This window comes from Colias eurytheme, chromosome 28 (assembly GCF_061535395.1).
Source record: "Colias eurytheme isolate Ceu_HAF_F1 chromosome 28, ilColEury1 Martin Lab GWU primary, whole genome shotgun sequence".
Classification (NCBI taxonomy): Eukaryota; Metazoa; Arthropoda; class Insecta; order Lepidoptera; family Pieridae; genus Colias; species Colias eurytheme.
In genome coordinates, this window is record NC_143007.1 from 5,614,266 (window position 1) to 5,637,661 (window position 23,396).

A 23,396-nucleotide genomic window follows, 5' to 3' on the forward strand; every position below is an offset into this window, starting at 1 on the left:
TAGCTTTCTGCCCGCGGCTTCGCCCGCTTTTAAAACCTAATAAATTATATACTAAAACCTTCCTCTTGAATCACTCTATCTATTTAAAACGCATCAAAATCCAATGCGTAGTTTGAAAGATTTAAGCATACAAAGGGACATAGGGACAGAGAAAGCGACTTTGTTTTATACTATGTAGTGAAGTAGCCAATGTCTTTTAAAATTATGTAACAAAATCGAATCGGCAGCTTTTAAAAATCATAAAAAATTCAGCCTACAAATCTTTTCTAGTTTAAGAAGCACGTGTGTTTTCAAACAATACAAAATAAAATTGTACCTATGCTAAATTTTATCGTACTACTCTGTTTTTTTGGCACTAAAGTGAAGCATTCTCATAAGTGAAGTCCCATGTCCCCTAGTGGGGTAAGGGGCAGATGCATTATACATCTGTTTCAGTGATCGATTTTCTTTAGGGACAAGTAGGTGATCAGTCTTCTGTGTCCTGCTAGACCGAGACATTTTTTTTTCTTCGTCTCCACCGGGAATCGAACCCAGGACCCCTCGGTGCTATGCTTACGCATCAACCACTGTACCAAGGAGGCGGTCGAAGCATACTCATAGATAGACATAATTTGAATAGTAATCTTAACCTAGCTTATTATCAAAGTAATAAATTTATTCTCCAATAGAGATAGAGGTTACAATAAAACAAATAACATAAAACACAAATATTTATTACTACAGCTTTGGAATGCGTTATTTACACTAACTTAACAATAAATAGAATAACAATTATAAATATTATGCGTTAATTCTGGGCCAAATGTGGCCAAATGTGGCCAAGTGTGGCCAAGTTTGGCCAAGTTGGCCAAGCATTGGTTTATGCCTCTGTCTCTAAATCAGCTTCGATTTCTTCAGGTGTTCTTAGATCGATTGCAAATCGTTTCTTGAAGCTAGGCGGTCTTTCGTCTAGTTCTGAAAAAATACAATAGGAAATTTATTTTTTATTGTCACAGGCTTAATCATTAGTTGTGGTCGAGTAGACTTCAAAATATGTCACGAGTGCATAGTTTTTAAATTTGAAATGTGTATAGAATATTCAGTAGGTATACTATTTTAATATTTTCCACCATTTCATATATTTAAGGGGATGATACAGAATAAAATGGAAAATTTATGTCCATGTCCATCTTATATTCAAAATGGATTCATATTTGTTTACAAAAAAGACTCATTCTTGTGTAATTAGCGTGAATTTCGTTAATTATATGGGATTCCATTACATTTATGTAATGTATTAATTTCAATTCGTCTATCTACACACATTTATATCCAAAAAAATCTGTGCGTGTACTAGTGTACACACGTAAGAAGTGAAACTTCTTTATGACCTTATTTTTCAAAAAATAATTTACTATATGCAACTGTACAGAAATACGTCAAATCACGCGTGGTAGGGATAAGAAAAAGATGGCGCGTAACGGAAAAATGTCACGCGTAAGGGAAAAAATGTTACACTAAATTTTTTTCCAACCCCGATAAAGAAGTTTCACTTCAAAAGCCATCGAATTGATTTTAATACCGTTTCTTTTTGAAAGAAAGAAAGAAAAAAAGCTTTATTGCCAACAAAAAACTTAGACTATCTTAACTTAAAAGTAAACACAATATATTAGGCAATCGGAACAGACTCAGCCATGCTGTGGGCTAACACCCGAACAGCGCTGATTTTCAGTCTGCCCGCGTATTTTTATTTAGTCTTTCTCCTTAAAATGGTATTAATTATAATAAATGATTTTCCATCATGCCATAACCAATACATATAGAGACAGATAAAGCTAGCATTCGATTATTAAAAAATAGTTCTGTCTCACCTGGCGTTGCTTGCATCTCTTTCACTCGTCTCGAATAATCTTGGAAAGCAGCCGCCAAGGAATATGTCAATCTTCTAGCAGAATTCCTGAAATAATACAAGCTTTTTAATTATTAAAGTACAGAAAGATATTATTTACTACCGGTTTAGAAAGCAGTTTATATAGAGTAGAGTCGAGAATTATTAAAACTATCACTAAATCTAAGAGTTTTAAGTGATATTCTACTGAGAATAACTAGCTTTCCGCCTGCGGCTTCGCCCGCGTTTTCAAAGAAAAACTCGCATAGTTCCCGTTTCCGTGGGATTCCGGGATAAAACCTATCCTATGTGTTAATCCAAGTTACCCTCCATATGTGTGCTAAATTTTATTGTAATCTGTTCAGTAGTATTTCCGTGAAAGAGTAACAAACACACACACACCCTCACACACTTTCGCATTTATAATATTAGTAGTAGTAGGATAGGATACAACACAAATTATATATTTTTGTTTCAACTAAATATAATTTAAAGTCAGTTTAAAAAGTTTATTTCTGACACGCCTCGTACAAGCAAGCACAGCTGCAGGTGAAGCTAGTATGTTTGTAAGTTTGTATGCGCAATACATTGTAGCTATTGACATGATTCTCATAACTTGACCAAATCTTATCTAAGCATAATCAGATAAATTCGTGAGAACTTGGTTATTGGAACATGGATTTCGAAATCTCAACTCATATTATTGTAAATAATAAATATTTTGTTCGTTTTTATTTCAATCAAAAACTATTAGACGGATTGTAAAAATTATTTTACCATTAAAAATAAAACAGAGCCTGTTTGCCGAGCTCACTTGTCAGAAGTGAAACTTGTTTGGCTCTTGCCAAAAGATAAAAAAAGCTCTTGCTTAAACATACCAAAATCGTCGCCTTACTCCATGACGTGACGATATTGCCATGACGCGACCTTAAAATTTTATTTCTAACGCGCCTAAAGAAGTTTCACTTCCAAAAATTTTTTTTATCAGGAGTTTTTATCCCGGTTATAACGAGACAAAGCCAGGACAAGCAGCTAGTAATATTATAATTACTAGTAAATCGTCAAGATTCGCTCGTATTTTTACTTATCATTATAAAATAAATAAAATATAAATTAGCATGTTTGAAAATTTAAAATGGTCGATTAAGGGCTGATTTTTCAATCCTTGGTTAAAACTTATTCGTCGAATAATGTAGGTATACAATAAATATAATAGTAGGTATATAATTAATATTATCGTGTAATACTTTATTGGACGGATAAGTTTTATCCAAGCATTGAAAAATCGGCCCTAAAGTTATCTGTCTCTACATAACAAAAACAATATTTAAAAATATACAACGCATTACAATTTTTTGCATGTAAATGCATCCACCATGACGTCACAGGTGTGAATTACTGGCTTGGAACTAAGGGTTGAGGGTGCATGGGAACTTGACATTTATTATTGTGTCTCTACATATTCCTACTAATATTAGAAATGCGAAAGTTTGTGAGGATGGATGTTTGTTATTCTTTCACGTAAAAACAACTGAACCGATTACGATGAAATTTAGTATGTATGTTTATCCCGAAAGTCCCACAGGAACGGGAACTATGCGGTGTTTTCTTTGAAAATGCGGGCAAAGCCGCGGGCGGACATCGGGCGGTAATCGATAAAGTAATGTTGACTACTGAAATTACTAATTAATTATTGCACAAGTAGGTACATTATTTCCAAGTCTAGTGACATGATTGTTTTGTTTAGAATTAATCCAGAGCCACGCACTATATGTAAATTAGAATATTACTTTCCTATTATATAATATATATTTAATTTTTTTTTTATAGATAAGTGGCTGATCAGTCCTCTTTGCCTTGCCGGGCTAAGCTTTTTTTATCACATACAGCGAAACTTATTTTCATACTTCCATTGTAATAGACAAACAATTCATTGGCCGCCTCCTTGGTACAGTGGTTGACGCGTGCGCGTAGAACCGAGGGGTCCTGGGTTCGATTCCCGGTGGAGACGAAGAAAAAAATGTCTCGGTCTGGCAGGACTCAGAAGGCTGATCACCTACTTGTCCCTAAAGAAAATCGATCAGTGAAACAGATGTATGAATAATAATGCATCTGCCCTTTACCCCACTAGGGGGCACGGGACTTCACGTACCTGCTTTCACAAACGAACGCGTGACATTCAAACGGGTTCAAGCCTTTAACATCAGCGTTGTCCTTAACAATTATCATCGAGAACACCCTTGTATACACCAAATCCTGTACACCATAAGATATTGACTCTATGTTGAAGAACACAGACATGTGTTCAAATTCCTTGTTGCCATGGTGAACCGTTTCAACATGGACGCCTTCTACGGTTATTGTTAGCTTCACGATGGGCAGGATTTGTCCTGAAATGGTTTAATAATAATATTAAGGGCTTGGTCTAGTAGTGCAAACAAATGCATCCTGTCATCCTATATGTAAATAATACAAATGTACTAAGGGAAAGTTGCTCCACTTAATTTTTAAAAATTAAATCATTCGTATAATTTAATATTCGTAATAAGTACCAAAAATGACAATTTGAAACAATTTTCGTGAAAATTACACCGGGTGATTTTTTTTATCAGTACACAAAATTTGCGAATACTTTCTATTGATATCTTCAACTTCATGTTTATATAACTGATCAACTTTTACAAAGAAATTTGGACGAAATATAAAAAAAATAAGCTTTCCATACAAAATGCATAACTCTATACATTTTTTTCGACCTAAGTTTCTTAGTGAAAGTTGTTCAGTTTAACTAATAAAACGGATAAACAAATTTTGTATTTAATAAAAAAAATGTAATGTTTGTGTTAAAAAATTATAAAATAGAAAAATACGCAAATGAAAACAAAAGATATTTATTTCTGACTAGCTTCCGCCCGCGACTCCGTCCGCGCGGATGTCAGTCTTCGCGTCTTCTACAGATTTATTATATTATGTATAATATATAGATTTATATTGATAAACCTAATAAATCTTTTGCTAGCATTCTGATGCTTTATCGGTTGCACTGGATTTATCTCTTTTTTTTCAATCGCTTGAATGATATAGGATGGGTCCTTGATGGGCATCGAATGCTGAAGTCTCGAATCAATCAATTCTGACAGTAGGCAATTTATGTAAAATCCAATAATGGTTCATCATTTTATTTTGCCTAAACGTTACATACTTTTTTATATATTCTATTTTATATATTCTATTTTTAACGAATGATTCACTCCAGTCCAAACAGCAAATAAGCAGACTTCTGCTTCTGCAACGTTTAGTTGTCCCTGAATTTGGAAAAAATAGTCATGATTCTTATCTATGACAAAAGTGTTATTTTTTGCATTGTATTTCAAATATTAATTTTTTTTTAACCGCATCTTCCGCATTCATGTCTTTTGCCGGAATTAGACATTTAACTTCTACTAGTCCCATTTTCCCTTTTTGATATGGGAGTGTATAAAGTAAATTTTTTAGATATTTCTCGTTATACTTTTAAAAAGTTATTATTGTCATTTTGCTCATTAGGTAAAGTAATTTCGATATCAGTTTTAAGTTTTTTGATACCTGCAATAATAACGTCATAATCGCCTGCACATACTTATCGATTACACCCTGTATACAATCCACCATCCACATTCATAATGTTTTCCTGTCCTCCTCTCCTTTACGCTGTTCACCGATACATTTTAAATGAGTAAATCTGCTACCACTGAAGGATGTTTCATTGTGATCAGCAAATTTTCACCACTGTTGTCGATTATTTGTTTTTCATTTTTAATCAGCAATTGGGAATCATCAGTTTTGTTTTTTGCAGATTGGTGATGTACCCTAACAATACGTCAAAAAGGGAAAGCATCAACGAATTATCGTTTTCGTCCTCTTTTTTTATTCTTCGCGTCTCTGTTACTTCTGTTTGTTTAGTTCTCAACCCCACTGAATTTTGATGATGTGATGATAATCCATTCGTTTTAATATTGGTACTTAGAGTTTTTTGGTAGTTTTGTAGTTAGACTAAACTAGAAATGGTGGACTAAATTTGTCAGCGCGTCTGTAAGATCAGAATATAAAACCAACATCCTGTATTTAAGTTACAAAATTAATAATCAAACAACATGCCGCTACGTTGAAAATGACTAGAAGAAAAAATTAAAACACCTCGGATCAATTTTGGAGTAAACAAATCATTTTCCCCGTATGGGGATTTCCCCGGATGAACTTGGGAAGTTCAAGTTCTCAATACAAGTTTATATTATATTTCGTATTTCTCAAACGAAAAATAAACATTTTTGGAACTTCAAAAAAATTATATTATAAGAAAATTTATGAGCTTACTTTAGTTTTAAAGAAATATACATCCCTTTACTGACACCCCGTAAAATAAAGAAATTGTTGCCAATCACCTTTGCAATCTATTTGGTTTCATTAACTTTATGTTCGAAGATAATTTTTTTTCTAGTAGTTACACGCGTATTTTTTTCGTTTATTTTCCATATCGAAATCAAATGTTTAAAAATACGAATATTTGCACAAAACTAAGATAAAAATAATCAATTAACAAAAATATTAAATTTAATGAAGTAGAGCAACTTTCACTTCGGTATGAAGGAAAATCGAGCGTAGAGCACACGTCAGAACGCTCCGGCCCAAGGAGCGCGACTAAAGAAATTCGCTAGGATTTTTCCTTATTATTTTAAATATTTTTTTAATATTTAAAGAATTATCAAAATTCAAAAAAAATTTTTTTTAAAGGATTAATACTCATTGGTCTTCAACCAACTCGAATAAATTAATGGAAAAAATAACTTTTAGCAGTATTTATCAATCGATTTTGTAAGGCAAAAAATGGGAAATTTAATGAATTTATAACGCTCTAATTAAGAAAATCATAAGTTTTTCGGCAATTGTATTCAGCAGTTTTTAATAACGACTATATAAGGATAATAATGCGCTGATCAGATTATGTAAATTGTAATCGGTTGCAACGTAGTGAGTGCACAAACTTAGCTCGAAATGATTTTGGGGGAAAGAGACTTATCTTGAAGGCCTGATTAAGGTAACATAAAGTAACTTTATAAATGTGAAAAAATTCACGCGCATTGCGTATATAACACTAATTGATAAACAAGAAAAAAAAATTCAGTTTATCATTTCATTAGCCGGGAAAAAATTGTCAAATAACTTGTTGAAAACGCAATTTCGCTAGACTGCAGCCTTAAGTATTTTGAAAGTAAATAGGTAGTATTATAGAGATTGTGTGTTAATTTTTGTTGCGATTACACTCATAAACTAATCTATACTAATATTATAAAGCTGAAGAGTTTGTTTGTTTGAACGCGCTAATCTCAGAAACTACTGGTCCGATTTGAAAAATTCTTTCGGTGTTAGATAGCCCATTTATCGAGGAAGGTTATAGGCTATGTATCATCACGCTAGGACCAACAAGAGCGGAGCAATGCGGGTGAAACCGCGGGGAACAGCTAGTTACCTTATAAAGAAAGATTGTTTTTGTAAGTAGAATTCAATTGAACAAAACATTATAACTTATCGATCGATTTGATAAATTAAATCGTTGCCAAGTAATAACTTAATATGTTACTAGGAGTTGTGTTTTTATTCCTTGCAAAAACGTATAAGCTATTTTTTCGGAAATTTTATAATACGCTAGCTGCGCTTCGCGGTTTCACCCGCGTGGCTCCGCTCCTGTTGGTCTTAGAGTAATGATATATAGCCTATAGCCTTCCTCGATAAATGGGCTATCTAAAACCGAAAGAATTTTTCAAATCGGACCTGTAGTTCCTGAGATTAGCGCGTTCAAACAAACTCTTCAGCTTTAAAATATTAGTATAGATTGTGTGTTGCTACATGCATTCAATATTTGTTAGAATTCTTAACTAAAAAGCTAAAAATTCCAAATAGTTTTTACCAACTCACTAGTTCCTAATTATTATGAATACTAACCTGGTGGCAATGCTTTGGCAGCAGCTACCATCAAATCGACAGGTTTCCTCGTATGTTTGATACCCCATAGTCCTCTCGCGTCGCTCTGACCAAGATATTTTACCTGAAATTAATAAATAGATTCCATTGTTAACTGCAAATAAACAAAAATGTCAGATTATGTATTTATAGCACGATAATTATCACTAATATTAAGTAATATTATGTTTGCGGTATGTTTCTTTAACAGCATATAAAATATAACAATATTATATTTAAAATGTAATAAAGAACTTCCTCCTTCCATGAAGTCGTTTATAATAATTTATGTACATATTATTTGAAACTAAACCTTTCTATAAATATTTCTTCATAATCTTTATGATATTGTATTCATTGTTTAGATTCTAATGTATAGCTTTATCATTTATGTATGGTGTATTTTATGTAAAATGTTTATATTTAGAGAAAATACTTTGCTTCCATAAACTTGCATTCAAAATATAATTCCTAAAAATGTTCATAAAATAATTATAATTAAACATCACAAATAATAATGTACATAAATAATAAAACAATTTAAATTCCATTTCATAAAAAAAAAACTATTTCATGTGTTTTAATTTAGTTTTCCAACATGGCGACGTGACGTCACATCCGTCATGGCTGCCATGCTCCAATTATTCAGGATATCTAGATCGTTCTGCATTAATTATATATTTAATCGTTTAACCTTACATGTTAAGTGGGTCTGTATTTGTATGCGGCTGGTATCATTGCATTTACATCAAACGAGCGAATGCTCATTCTAACCCCACTAAGTCAAATAATGTAAACAGGCGTAGAACATTATTTCGTTGTTCTGCGTTCGAAAAGACTCTACGCAATGTTCTAAAGCGCGTCACACACGGTGAAGATACTAACTATAATATTTTATCTTAAGATATGGTTATATTTTATATTATAGTATCTTAAGGTATCCGGTATCAGCGTTCTGACCATCATTTTTCTTATTGGCATTGCGTACTAAGACCCCTGTAGAACCGCCATCCTGTTACAACTGACCCGAAATTTTGTGGGTCATACTATAATATAAAATATAACCGTATCTTAAGATATAATATTATAGTATCTTCACCGTGTGTGACGCGCTTAAGGGCTTGGTCTAGTAGTGCAAACAAATGCATCCTGTCATCCTATATGTAAATAATACAAATGTACTAAGGGAAAGTTGCTCCACTTAATTTTTAAAAATTAAATCATTCGTATGTATAATTTAATATTCGTAATAAGTACCAAAAATGACAATTTGAAACAATTTTCGTGAAAATTACACCGGGTGATTTTTTTTTATCAGTACACAAAATTTGCGAATACTTTCTATTGATATCTTCAACTTCATGTTTATATAACTGATCAACTTTTACAAAGAAATTTGGACGAAATATAAAAAAAATAAGCTTTCCATACACAATGCATAACTCTATACATTTTTTTTGACCTTAGTTTCTTAGTGAAAGTTGTTCAGTTTAACTAATAAAACGGATAAACAAATTTTGTATATAATAAAAAAAATGTAATGTTTGTGTTAAAAAATTATAAAATGGAAAAATACGCAAATGAAAACAAAAGATATTTATTTCTGACTAGCTTCCGCCCGCGACTCCGTCCGCGCGGATGTCAGTCTTCGCGTCTTCTACAGATTTATTATATTATGTGTAATATATAGATTACATATACATAGCATTCTGATGCTTTATCGGTTGCACTGGATTTATCTCTTTTTTTTCAATCGCTTGAATGATATAGGATGGGTCCTTGATGGGCATCGAATGCTGAAGTCTCGAATCAATCAATTCTGACAGTAGGCAATTTATGTAAAATCTTGTCCATCATTTTATTATGCCTAAACGTTACATACTTTTTTATATATTCTATTTTTAACGAATTATTCACTCCAGTCCAAAACAGCAAATAAGCAGACTTCTGCTTCTGCAACGTTTAGTTGTCCCTGAATTTAGAAAAAATAGTCATGATTCTTATCTATGACAAAAGTGTTATTTTTTGCATTGTATTTAAAATATTAATTTTAAATACAATGCTTATTACTAACTTTACTACTATACTTTACTATACTTTTGCCGGAATTAGACATTTAACTTCTACTAGTCCCATTTTCCCTTTTTGATATGGGAGTGTATAAAGTAAATTTTTTAGATATTTCTCGTTATACTTTTAAAAAGTTATTATTGTCATTTTGCTCATTAGGTAAAGTAATTTCGATATCAGTTTTAAGTTTTTTGATACCTGCAATAATAACGTCCTAATCGCCTGCACATACTTATCGATTACACCCTGTATACAATCCACCATCCACATTCATAATGTTTTCCTGTCCTCCTCTCCTTTACGCTATTCACCGATACATTTGAAATGAGTAAATCTACTACCACTGAAGGATGTTTCATTGTGATCAGCAAATTTTCACCACTGTTGTCGATTATTTGTTTTTCATTTTTAATCAGCAATTGGGAATCATCAGTTTTGTTTTTTGCAGATTGGTGATGTACCCTAACAATACGTCGAAAAGGGAAAGCATCAACGAATTATCGTTTTCGTCCTCTTTTTTTATTCTTCGCGTCTCTGTTACTTCTGTTTGTTTAGTTCTCAACACCCACTGAATTTTCTATGTTATTGTGATCTTCCATTACATCTGAGTTTTGATGATGTGATGATAATCCATTCGTTTTAATATTGGTACTTAGAGTTGGTAGACTAAACTAGAAACGGCGGACTAAATTTGTCAGCACGTCTGTAAGATCAGAATATAAAACTAACATCCTGTATTTAAGTTACAAAATTAATAATCAAACAACATGCCGCTACGTTGAAAATGACTAGAAGAAAAAAATTAAAACACCTCGGATCAATTTTGGAGTAAACAAATCATTTTCCCCGTATGGGGATTTCCCCGGATGAACTTGGGAAGTTCAAGTTCTCAATACAAGTTTATATTACATTTCGTATTTCTCAAACGAAAAATAAACATTTTTGGAACTTCAAAAAAATTATATTATAAGAAAATTTATGAGCTTACTTTAGTTTTAAAGAAATAAACATCCCTTTACTGACACCCCGTAAAATAAAGAAATTGTTGCCAATCACCTTTGCAATCTATTTGGTTTCATTAACTTTATGTTCGAAGATAATTTTTTTTTCTAGTAGTTACGCGCGTATTTTTTTCGTTTATTTTCCATATTATCGAAATCAAATGTTTAAAAATACGAATATTTGCACAAAACTAAGATAAAAATAATCAATTAACAAAAATATTAAATTTAATGAAGTAGAGCAACTTTCACTTCGGTATGAAGGAAAATCGAGCGTAGAGCACACGTCAGAACGCTCCGGCCCAAGGAGCGCGACTAAAGAAATTCGCTAGGATTTTTCCTAATTATTTTAAATATTTTTTTAATATTTAAAGAATTATCAAAATCCAAAAAAAATAATTTTTTAAGGATTAATACTCATTGGTCTTCAACCAACTCGAATAAATTAATGGAAAAAATAACTTTTAGCAGTATTTATCAATAGATTTTGTAAGGCAAAAAATGGGAAATTTAATGAATTTATAACGTTCTAATTAAGAAAATCATAAGTTTTTCGGCAATTGTATTCAGCAGTTTTTAATAACGACTATATAAGGATAATAATGCGCTGATCAGATTGTGTAAATTGTAATCGGTTGCAACGTAGTGAGTGCACAAACTTAGCTCGAAATTATTTTGGGGGAAAGAGACTTATCTTGAAGGCCTGATTAAGGTAACATAAAGTAACTTTATAAATGTGAAAAAATTCACGCGCATTGCGTATATAACACTAATTGATAAACAAGAAAAAAAAATTCAGTTTATCATTTCATTAGCCGGGAAAAAATTGTCAAATAACTTGTTGAAAACGCAATTTTGCTAGACTGCAGCCTTAATACTGAACAACACTGAATACGAGCTTTTGTTTACACTAAAAGATCACGAAAGAATGCAAGAGCATTATATAGAGCAAGAGCTTCTAGGCTCTAGCTCTATGTTCGTTTGATGTGAATGCATCGTGACATAGTCTATACTATTATTATATTATGTATAAATCTGAAGAGTTTGTTTGTTTGAATGCTCTAATCTCAGGAACTACTGGTCCGATTTGAAAAAATATTTCAGTGCTAGATAACTCATTTATGGAGGAAGGCTATAGGCTATATTTCATTACGCTAAGATCAACAGGAGCGGAGCCGCACGCGGGTGAAACCGAGAAGCGCAGCTAGTCCATACTAATATTATAAATGCGAAAGTAACTCTGTCTGTCTGTCTGTTACTCAATTACGCCTAAACTACTGAACCAATTTGCATGAAATTTGGTATGGAGATATTTTGATACCCGAGAAAGGACATAGGCTACCTTTTATTGCGAAATATGTACCACGGGCGAAGCCGGGGCGGACCACTAGTATAAAATAAAGTTGCTATCTGTCAGTTATATGGGACATACATATTTGTAGTGTATTCATAGCGATGGGTAATTAATAATTATAAACACTTTTACTAAATTTAAATTACAATGAGCGATGAAAGTGAACATAATTTAATATTTTAAAGACACATATCATTACAATATTTATTTTAATTGCCAATTTGTAAGCTTTCACTTGATTTGAATAAAATTCGTAATGAGACTGCACTTTTTGTTATTTTAGCAAAATTAGGTAACTTTTGGATATGTTTTATTTATCGAATCTGTCAGTTAAAATTAATGTGTGAAAATATATGTCAAAAAGTGTAAAAAATATTAGGACTATAAACATATGCAAGGTGGTATTTATTTCTCTGATACAACCACAGATACTATACTGTACTATTATTTTAATAGTACTATTTTAATAGTACTATTTTATAGTACTATTAAAATAATAGAACAGTATAGTATTTACTGTTTTGACAATTTATTAACTATATTGACAATATATAAAATATGTTCTAGATAGACTTTCGGTAGACTTATCAGTAACTATATCAAAAAGTCGTAAAATTAGCTTTTGTTCTTCAATGTTAAAATAATTACAATTTGGAGAATAATCGGCAAGAAACTTCATGGTAAAATAATAAAATGTATGCGTGTACTAGAGTACACACGTAAAAAGTGAAACTTCTTTATGACCTTAAAAATGTCACGCCTACGGCGTAACGCAAAAAAATGTCACGCGTACGGCGTAACGCAAAAATGTCACGCGTACGGCGTAACGCAAAAATGTTACACAAAATTTTTGTCCAACCCCGATAAAGTAGTTTCACTTCAATACAATACAGTGACTAAAACTCAGTCAAAAGTAATCCAATTAAACGGTGACGTCATAAAGTGACACATTTGCTTAATTGCTTGATTAAAGTAAGGTCAAAAGGGCTTAAGTGATCGTTAGTATCAAGAATGTAAGTTGATGACCATTTATTAATACTTTGTAGGGTTTTCTGTGATGCATACTTTTGCACGCCTCATAAGCGAAGCGTTGAGGTGGGTACTACTGTCACTTCGCGCAAAACATCTGATTTTTCAAACTTAAAATGTCTTTATGTATTATACATTGCACTTGTAAGATAATACATACACACACATATTAATAAAAAACACTATTTTTAACGTTCATGATATTTTTGATGTCATTTTTGTTATTTAAACTAGTTAAAAAACAGTTTAAAAAAGTTCTGTCTTGGACGTCCGTGTGTCTGTATGTGCGGATCCTTTTTCTTGTTAACACGATAGCGACCGAAATACTTTACTAATCGAGTCTTTTTTTTTTTCTTACGCTTGAGTATGCTCAGGAATAGAACCCTTTCATTTTTCAGGGTCTGATTCGATGTGGTTTAATTGTTATTAAATAAACAAAAATAATAATTAATAAATATTTATTAAAAAAAAATTATGAGGCGTGCACTTTTGGATTTTCCAAATTATTTAATATTTTGTGTCATAGACATAGGTTAGGTAACCAAAATGTAGGTTATAGATAGGAAATCTATCCTATTTGTATTACACGATAAATCAATAACTACTTGACCAATTTCAATTTAAATTTTACTTCTTTGTTACAGTTATTTTATGCATCGGGGACTAATTTGGCAATAATTGAAGTGAAACTTCTTTATCGGGGTTGGAAAAAAATTTTGTGTAACATTTTTTCGTTACGCGTGACATTTTTCCGTTACGCGCCATCTTTTTCTTATCCATACCACGCGTGATTCGACGTATTTCTGTAAAGTAGCATATAGTAAATTATTATTGTAAAAATAAGGTCATAAAGAAGTTTCACTTCTTACGTGTGTACACTAGTACACGCACACATTTTTTTAAAGACTTATAAACTGTAAATACACAAAAATACCGGTTAGTTCATAATACGCTAACCATTGTATTAATAACAAAAGGAAATAAGAAAATATCTCACAAAATTCGTATAACATGATTATTTTACACCATTATCAATGGTTGAAAGAATTAATCAATACATTCTGGAAAATTTATCAGTTCAGTAGTTATCCAAAATGTTTATCAAAACGTAAAGATTAAATGTTATTCATAATACATGTGGTTTATCCCCAAAATAATATTGGCGTTTATCTATGTTAGTTTATTCCGAAAATGATATAATTATTCTTTTATTATGTACTAGCGGTCCGCCCCGGCTTCGCCCGTGGTACATATTTACGTTTTCTCTACATAAGAAGCATCCTCGTACTTCAAGGAATATAATAAAAAAAGAATTATCGAAATCGGTTCAGCCGTACAAGTGATGCCGTGACAACGCGAAACGGGTTTCATTTTTATATATATAGAATATGTAGGTATATGAAAGGAATAGGTATAGGAAGCTTCTGCCTTCTAATGAAAGTATTATAAAAATATATATTTACATGAAATATGTGAAAACGTGGGATAGGTGAGCCTAATTTATTTACCATTATTTGCACCTTTTATTGTGAACTAGCTGTGCTCCGCGGTTTTACCCGCAGTGCTCCGCTCCTGCTCGTCTTAGCGAGATGATATATAGCCTATAGCCTTCCTCGATAAATGGGCTATCTAACACAGAAAGAATTTTTCAAATCGGACCAGTAGTTCCTGAGTTTAGCGCGTTCAAACAAACAAACTTTTCACCTTTATAATATTATAGTATAGATATCAAATGGTGTTTTTCCGCCTCATAAAGTGGTAAATAAGGGAGAATACCGGTGAGAGTTTTTATGTAGAGCTTATCAAACTCTACATAACTTTTGAAGTTAAACGCGAAATAAGTCGTAAAGTAAAATAAAAAGCTTTGCCCTGCAGAAAGCTACTGGCAAATAAAAGGTGTACAGATTGGTTAACGATAAGGTTAAAAGTCCCATATTTAAGTCCCAATTTATATCACGTGTTGGTTTTTTTTTCAGAAAAACGATGAAAGAAGAAAGGCGCTAAAAATATGAAAACTTAACGGCCATGTGAACCTCACGGTATAGACTATTGATAATTTTCGTGAAGGCAGGGCAACGTCTGTCGGGTCAGCTTGTATTTTTCTCGTTTATGTTAGTTTGGTACATAAGTTAGAAAACTATCGAATTTCATCAAAATACGTTTGCGTAGTTATCTATACTAATATTATAGAGCTGAAGAGTTTGTTTGTTAGTTTGTTTGAACGCGCTAATCTCGGGAACTACTGGTCTGATTTGAAAAATTCTTTCGGTGTTAGATAACCCATTCATCGAGGGAGTATAGGCTATATATCATCACGCTAAGACCAACAGGAGCGGAGTCACGCGGGTGAAACCGCGGAGCGCAGCTAGTTATAGATAATTACAGATATTTGCGTAGTTATCACTACATAGTATAAAACAAAGTCGCTTTCTCTGTCCATATGTCCCTTTGTATGCTTAAATCTTTAAAACTACGCAACGGATATTGATGGGGATTTTTTTAATAGATAGAGTGATTCAAGAGGATGGTTTTAGTATATAATTTATTAGGTTTTAGACAAAGCGGGCGAAGCCGCGGGCGGTAAGCTAGTTTCTAAATATAGGTTCTAACATCTTGTCCTGTATAAAATTAGATTTGTTATCGGCCTTTTGATGTTTTAACACGCATTGTTTTCAATTTAGCAACGATTTTACAGAGCGGAACGGATTACCAATAGCTTAAGCGAAGTATATACATATACGTTACACAGCTTATATTTAGCCAACTGTGTAGGAAGGAGTTGTTTTTTAATTCAATAAAAAAACAACTCTCAAAATAAAATTATTTATGTTTTTGGGGACTGCGTTTAGGAATTGAAACGAGTGTCACTAAAAACGTAAAAAGCCATATAATAGGTATTCTTAAGTTCACATTTTTCAATTTAGCGCAGCATACTTCTTTTTTTATTATTAAAAATTCCTTGTAGGTAATAAATATTGACAATAAGATGAGTATCTAGTTAACATGATCATTTTCACACGTGTAACACATTATCTAAATTACGTACCTAATTACAAAAATCAAAAACATAATATAAACAGAAAAAAATAACAATAATAAGAGTTGATTTAAGATTGAGTTTTAAAAATAAGTACCCATAATTAAACATGATTTAAGTTTGAGTTTGAGTTTGAATTTTAGTTGAACTCACTTGAAACGTAATCGGTAAGTCACTAACTGTGACCGGTCCTTCTTGATCCGCCATCTTTTTTCATACTCTTTTGACTCACGACATATCTATGAACCTGTAATAAAAAAACTCATTTAAATACATACTTAGTACAATTTATGTCCGTTTTTACAGCATCTAGATACGTTATTCTTAACTTATTTGTTAGTTAAAATGATGGATAATTATTAATGAGTAAATGCATCCAAACGTGTTGAATAGGTCAAATCGGTAATGTATGTTTGTCACATTAATCGGAAAATATTGATCGGATTTTGTTAATTTTACATTAATTGACAACAGACAAATTAACAAATTTGCTCTACCTACAATTATTATTTATTATTAAAAAAAACTACGTTAAAAACAACTGACTTCAAAAACGGAAAAGTAAAAAATAACAAGCACTAAGCACTTAGTATTAAACCCGTGCAAGCACTGAGCACTTAGTATTAAGCCCGTGCACCGACATCAAACCTATTTAGTCAATAGCACATCTAAATAATATTATGTAGTAATTAATAATACCTATCAAATCTTTTTTATTTTTTACTTTTCCATTTTTGAAGTCGGTTGTTTTTAACGTAGTTTTTATTTAATACTTTTTAGTGTATTTTTCAACACGAAACAAATGAGCCCAAATTCGATAAAGTTGAGTCAATATTTTACTGAGTTCCTATTGTCCTACCTTCCGATTCCATCATCAAATCAGCTCTATGTCATGATAATGTTTCATCGCTATCCAATTTACATACGTATACAAAATTTCAGCTCAATCGGTTACCAGGAAGTGAATCAAAGTTACTTGCTACATTTCAATTAAATCATCGAGATCAGACAAAAATGCTCATAAAATAAAAACTACTGTGCCTATCCGAATAAAATTTTTATGGGACCAATTCGACACCATTTCGCATCAAACAAAAAAAGAATCACGTAAATCGGTTCAGAAACCTCGGAGTAATCGGTGTACATACATAAAAAAACATACCGGCCGAATTGATAACCTCCTCCTTTTTTTTGAAGTCGGTTAAAAAATATGTGAAACAGATGAAAATCCATCTGTCTCGTACATGTTTATTGAATACCTATAAGATATATGTATAAGATGAGAATTTTTTAACGACTAGAAAAAATTCGATCACCCCGTTAAAATCCCGCCTGGTGATCGAATATTAGTTTAGATTTTCATTCTATAAAACTAGTTTTTAAATATGTATAAGTTGTTATTAAACAAACAAAGTTGTATTAACTTAGTAAATGTAATAAAGTAAAAACCCTACATTTAAAGATACATTTTCCATTATGTGTTACCATCATTAACTGATAAGGCAACCTTGGCGATGCTATTTACGAATATTATCACTTATAGAGAAAATGCATTGTAATAAAAAAAACATCGATTGCTTAAATTTTAAAATAATATAGATATTTCAAATAAAACTAGAGCGTGTGTGCCGAGCACACGTGTCAGAAGTGAAACTTCTTTGACAAGATTCAATGATACCAAAATCGTCGTCTTACTCCATGACGTGACGGTATTGCCATGACGCGACCTTGAAATTTTACTCTCAACGCGCCTAAAGAAATTTCACTTCAAAAGTTATCTTATAAGTTGTTTAATTTGATATTTTTAGTTTTATGGCATTCAAAATATATTACAAATTTATCCCCCCATTCACTCCCTATTCCGAATTTTATAAATGTTACCTAACTAACCTTTTAAAGTGTTATTCTCTTGAGATTAATAAATATTATTACGTATTTAAAATGTCAAGTTCCCATGCACCCTCTACCCTTAGTTCCGAGCCAGTAATTCACACCTGTGACGTCACGGTGGATGCATTTACATGCAAAAATGCATTAAAACGACGTAATTAATACATTTTCTAAATATTTACTAATAAGAAAGTATATCTTAAAGAAATAATCCATACTTTAATATTATAAATGCGAAAGTAACTCTGTCTGTCTGTCTGTTACTCACTGAACCAATTTGCATGAAATTTGGTATAGAGATATTTTGATACCCGAGAAAGGACATAGGATAGGTTTTATCCCGGAAATCCTACGGGAACGGGTTTTTCTTTGAAAACGCGGGCGAAGCCAGGGCGGACCGCTAGTGAATAAGATAAACTCGTGAAATAGTATTGTCACCGATCCTTGATAAGTGTACAAAGTTTGAATTGAATCGACTGATTTTGACTTCTTTTAAAGTCAAAAGGAGTCGGTTTACAAACATACAGGTGAAGCTTAAAGCGTGTTAATGAAGAAATTTGTGCAAAAACTGCACAATTATAAAAATGTTTGTTTCAAGATAATATTGTGTCCTTTCTGTTCAGGTTTGCGTTATCAGCAGATAATATACCACATGACTGATAATATTATGTGCCTGGGTAAATGTTTAATTTATAAATATTTATATTTTTGAATCACGGGATTCCATCCTGATCTTTCTATTATATACTAGCGGACGGCCCCGGCTTCGCCCATGGTACATGTTTACGTTTTCTCTTCATAAGAACCGTCCTCTTGCTGCATCAAGAAATCTATACTATTATTATAAGGCTGAAGAGTTTGTTTGTTTGTTTGTTTGAACGCGTTAATCTCAGGAACTATTGGTCCGATTTGAAAAATTAATTTGGTGTTAGATATCTTATTGAGGAAAGCTATTTATCATCACGCTAAGAACAACAGGAGCGGAGCAATGCGGGTAAAACCACGGGACACAGCTAGTAAATAATAATTATAATTTTTATAGTATTGTACTTTTAACTGACTTCCAAAAAAGGTAGAGATACAATTCTAGTAAGATTTCAATTTACGAGAAACAAACCCCTCTTTTTATAGGTTGGTTAAAACCACCTGCCAAATATAATTCGGGGGACAGATGTAGAGATCGTTATAACAGGTGACTGACGGCAGACGATTTTATCTGCCTTCAAATAGGAAGGGGACTGAGTTTGAGCTTTTTTTCGCAAATTTAGTAATACTATAAATAATATATAATAATAAAAAACCCGCATAGTTCCCGTTCCCGTGGGATTTCCGGGATTGCGTCATTTTCTCGGGATAAAAAGTAGCCTATGTCCTTCCTCGGGTATAAAAATATCTCCATACCAAATTTCATGAAAATTGGTTCAGTAGTTTAGGCGTGATTGAGTAACAGACAAACAGACAGAGTTACTATTTATCGTGATTAAATAATACTATAGCTTTTGGTAGATGTTTATTGTGTATAATATAATTAATTGGTTTATGTATTTAAACTAATTTTAAAATTAATTAAATTAATTGAGTAATGAATCTATTTCGTTTGCTACTCGTTCAATACAAAACAAAAAAAATATTTAATTAATATGAAGCTATAAGAATTTTTCTCGAAATTTTTTGGTTTGTTATTAAAGAGTGTATTTCAAGTTTATTATATAGATAGATATTATATAGCTCAAGAACGGCTGAACAGATTTTGAAACCTCTATCACCAAGCATAACGCTACATTTGCTCTCCGTTTACTTGTACGACGAAAAATCCTACTAATATTATAAATGCGAAAGTTTGTATGGATGTATGGATATTTGTTACTCTTTCACGTAAAAACTACTGAACCGATTACAATGAAATTTAGCACACATATAGAGGACGTAACTTGGAATAACACATAGGATAGGTTTTATCCCGGAAATCCCACGGGAACGGGAACTATGCGAGTTTTTCTTTGAAAACGCGGGCGAAGCCGCGGGCGGAAATCTAGTAAATAAATATAGCGTACCTAATATTAAGCTTTTAATACAGACAAAAAGACTTTGATTACCTTCCGTCTGTCCGTCACGGTACGCTCACTATAAATTGTAGAGTAACATAATTATGTACAATGCTCTCAAAATTCATTGTTTCCCGTCATTCAAATATACATACATACATACATGTGTATGTGTGACTAATATTATAAAAGAAAAGTTTTTTGTTTGTTTGTTACGTTTGAACGAAAAACATCGATTGCTTGATTAGCTAGTGTATACGAATATAATATACGAAAGTTTGTATGTTTGTTACTCTATCACGCAAAAACAGCTGATTGTAGTATATTTATGGAATTTAATATTTATGTTATAGATTTAATTGTCAGCTATGGGGTTTTTATAAAAACCCCATAATACTACTAATCCATACTTAATATTATAAATGCGAAAGTAACTCTGTCTGTCTGTCTGTTACTCAATCACGCCTAAACTACTGAACCAATTTGCATGAAATTTGGTATGGAGATATTTTGTTACCCGAGAAAGGAGACAGGCTACCTTTTATTGCGAAATATGTACCACGGGCGAAGCCGGGGCGGACCTCTAGTATTAAAATAAACGCGAAAGTTTGTGAGGATCGATGTATGTGTAATGTGTATGTTTGTTACTCTTTCACGCAAATACTACTAACGATTTCAATGAAGTTTAACACACATATAGAAGGTAACTTGAATTAACACATAGGATAGGTTTTATCCCGGAAATCCAACAGGAACGAGAACTATGCGGGTTTTTCTTTAAAAACCGCGGAAAGCTATAATGCGAGTGAAACCGTGTGCTTATATTAGCATAGTAACATATTATTATAATCTTTAGGTAGAGTTCGACTGACTCATACTATAGGCTGGCTATTAACTAATCGAAATCATTAGTTTTGACCACCTTCTAAAACTGTAATATTTTTAAAGGTTGTAATTTTACACATAATGACTGATTCACAATAATGAAACAATAAAATTACATAAACAAAAATTGTATTTTATTTTTGTCTCTACATTTCAAACTACTAAATCAATTTTGATTTTATTGTTATAGCATGAGGTACCAAAATAATAAAAACAAGAATGGTCACAATTCGATTCAAATGTTCCGGAGAAATGCGTGGACAAACATACATATTTATGATAACACATATACCTATAAACTTTATATGAAGGAACTGAACAACCGTTAAATATATTTAAAACTGTAACCGTCTAATATTTCGTCATTGCTATTCATTTAGAAAAACTAAGCCGTTTTTGATTGAGTGAACATGAAGGTACTATCTAGTAAGGCTTCATATCAAAGGATTACATGCTGATAACTGATAAGTAAACTATACATATAAAATCTATATCTACCTTTTTATGACAAATACATAAATAACGTTATCTACCTGTTACTACAATGAAGCCTCTAATCTTATATATAAAAATGAATCGCAAAATGTGTTGGTAAGCGCATAACTCGAGAACGGCTGAACCGATTTCGATAATTCTTTTCTTATTATATTCCTTGAAGTACGAGGATGGTTCTTATGTAGAGAAAACGTAAACATGTACCACGGGCGAAGCCGGGGCGGACCGCTAGTAGTTAATATGATTATTACATAAGTACTTACAAGCACAACACAAAATCACAACACATATAAAACCTTTTTTGTAAAAACGAAAACTGGCTGAATAGAAACGTCAAAACACAATTGAAAAAAAAATAAAAACAAAATCAAAATGGCCGCGTCCGTCACGCGCCGCGTCGAAGCAGTATTGTGAATACGAATTCTATATTCAAAATCGGAGTATATGACCACCGGTATGTGTTGACCTATATGGTAGAATGCGTTTTCCCTTTCTACATACAATTATCACGTACAACGGGGAGCGGGGGAGGTCTTTATAAATTGGTCATCGCATACACACATGCACGTATACTAATACATTAGATTGCTGAATTTTCAACCTTATTTCTTTATATATAGGGTTGTATTTAACTGTGTAGATAAGTTTGTAGATTACATATAGGCTGAGGTAACCAAGTGATAAGAGATACAGGCTGTTCATACGTTTTATCAAGATTTCATTATTTATTATCTATAATTGAATAGATTTTGTGTAATTTTATTTTTAATCACGTTATTTTGTGATAAACACGTGCCTTTATGCATTTCTATGATATAAATATTGAGAAAATAAGCATTGTAGGCTTATTTTCTGAAATATGTTTCATAATTAATATCATTAATTAATAATCTGAATAGATTCAAATGTGTAATATGGTATCGTTATTACAGTCGTAGAAATGCCGTTTGGTTTTATTTACCTGTTTTAGTGTAAGTGTAACAGTTTATTAATAAACATTTTAGGGACAATAATTTGTATTTAATGTTAAAAATACGAAATCCAAAACATACATTTTAAAACTACGAATTTATTTCTATGTAGAGCTTTACGAGACGAACGTTTTAAAAATTATGGTTTGAATTTACTTAATATGTAATATAATATTTTACAAAGTAATATTAAAACCAATTATAATTCCGTACATTTATACATTTATTGAAAACTTCTTAAACTTAATATTATAATATCATATACTACATTGACTATTAACTAACGATTTACTTTAACTATGTATTTTGTCCGTCTCTACCACAAAAATAATATACCAAAATTAGGGTATTATTTACAACAGCCTGTATATTTAGATTTACATGTGTGCGTGTGTGTGCCCACCTGTTGTAATTGGGTTAGTGTGCGTTTATTTGATATTGTGTTTAATTTGCAAGTTGAAAACGGGAATGATGCTCTACTTTTGTTTATATTTTTAATGTAGAGTTTTAGTTAAGCCTTAGATTAAGTTTACTTTTATCCCAATGCCTTGGTGACTAGATAATTTTTTGCCAGATCTTATATGTAGAAGCTCTTAAGATTATTTACGGATAATAAGGACAAGTAAACATAAAATAAACTGGCCTCATACAGATTAAATCAGCTGCTTATGTTTGGAAGAGTAACACACAATATTCATCCACACAAAACTTCACAATTAAAAGATTAGAGGCATTTAATACTATCTTTCATAGGA

The 23,396-nt window shown here is 31.9% G+C and overlaps 1 protein-coding gene across 1 annotated transcript; it reads right to left on the reverse strand.

Moving 5' to 3' along the window:
• Window positions 1-697: 697 nt before the first annotated feature.
• Window positions 698-22,090, reverse strand: LOC149896670 (low density lipoprotein receptor adapter protein 1). Its single transcript, XM_090117676.1, has 6 exons — window positions 21,934-22,090; window positions 16,509-16,602; window positions 7,847-7,949; window positions 4,020-4,257; window positions 1,851-1,936; window positions 698-954 (listed from the first exon to the last, which is right to left on the reverse strand). Exons 2-6 carry the CDS (start codon window positions 16,560-16,562, stop codon window positions 860-862), a joined length of 576 nt encoding a protein of 191 aa, XP_089973802.1. The 5' UTR covers window positions 16,563-16,602; window positions 21,934-22,090; the 3' UTR covers window positions 698-859.
• Between the last annotated feature and the right edge of the window lie 1,306 nt (window positions 22,091-23,396).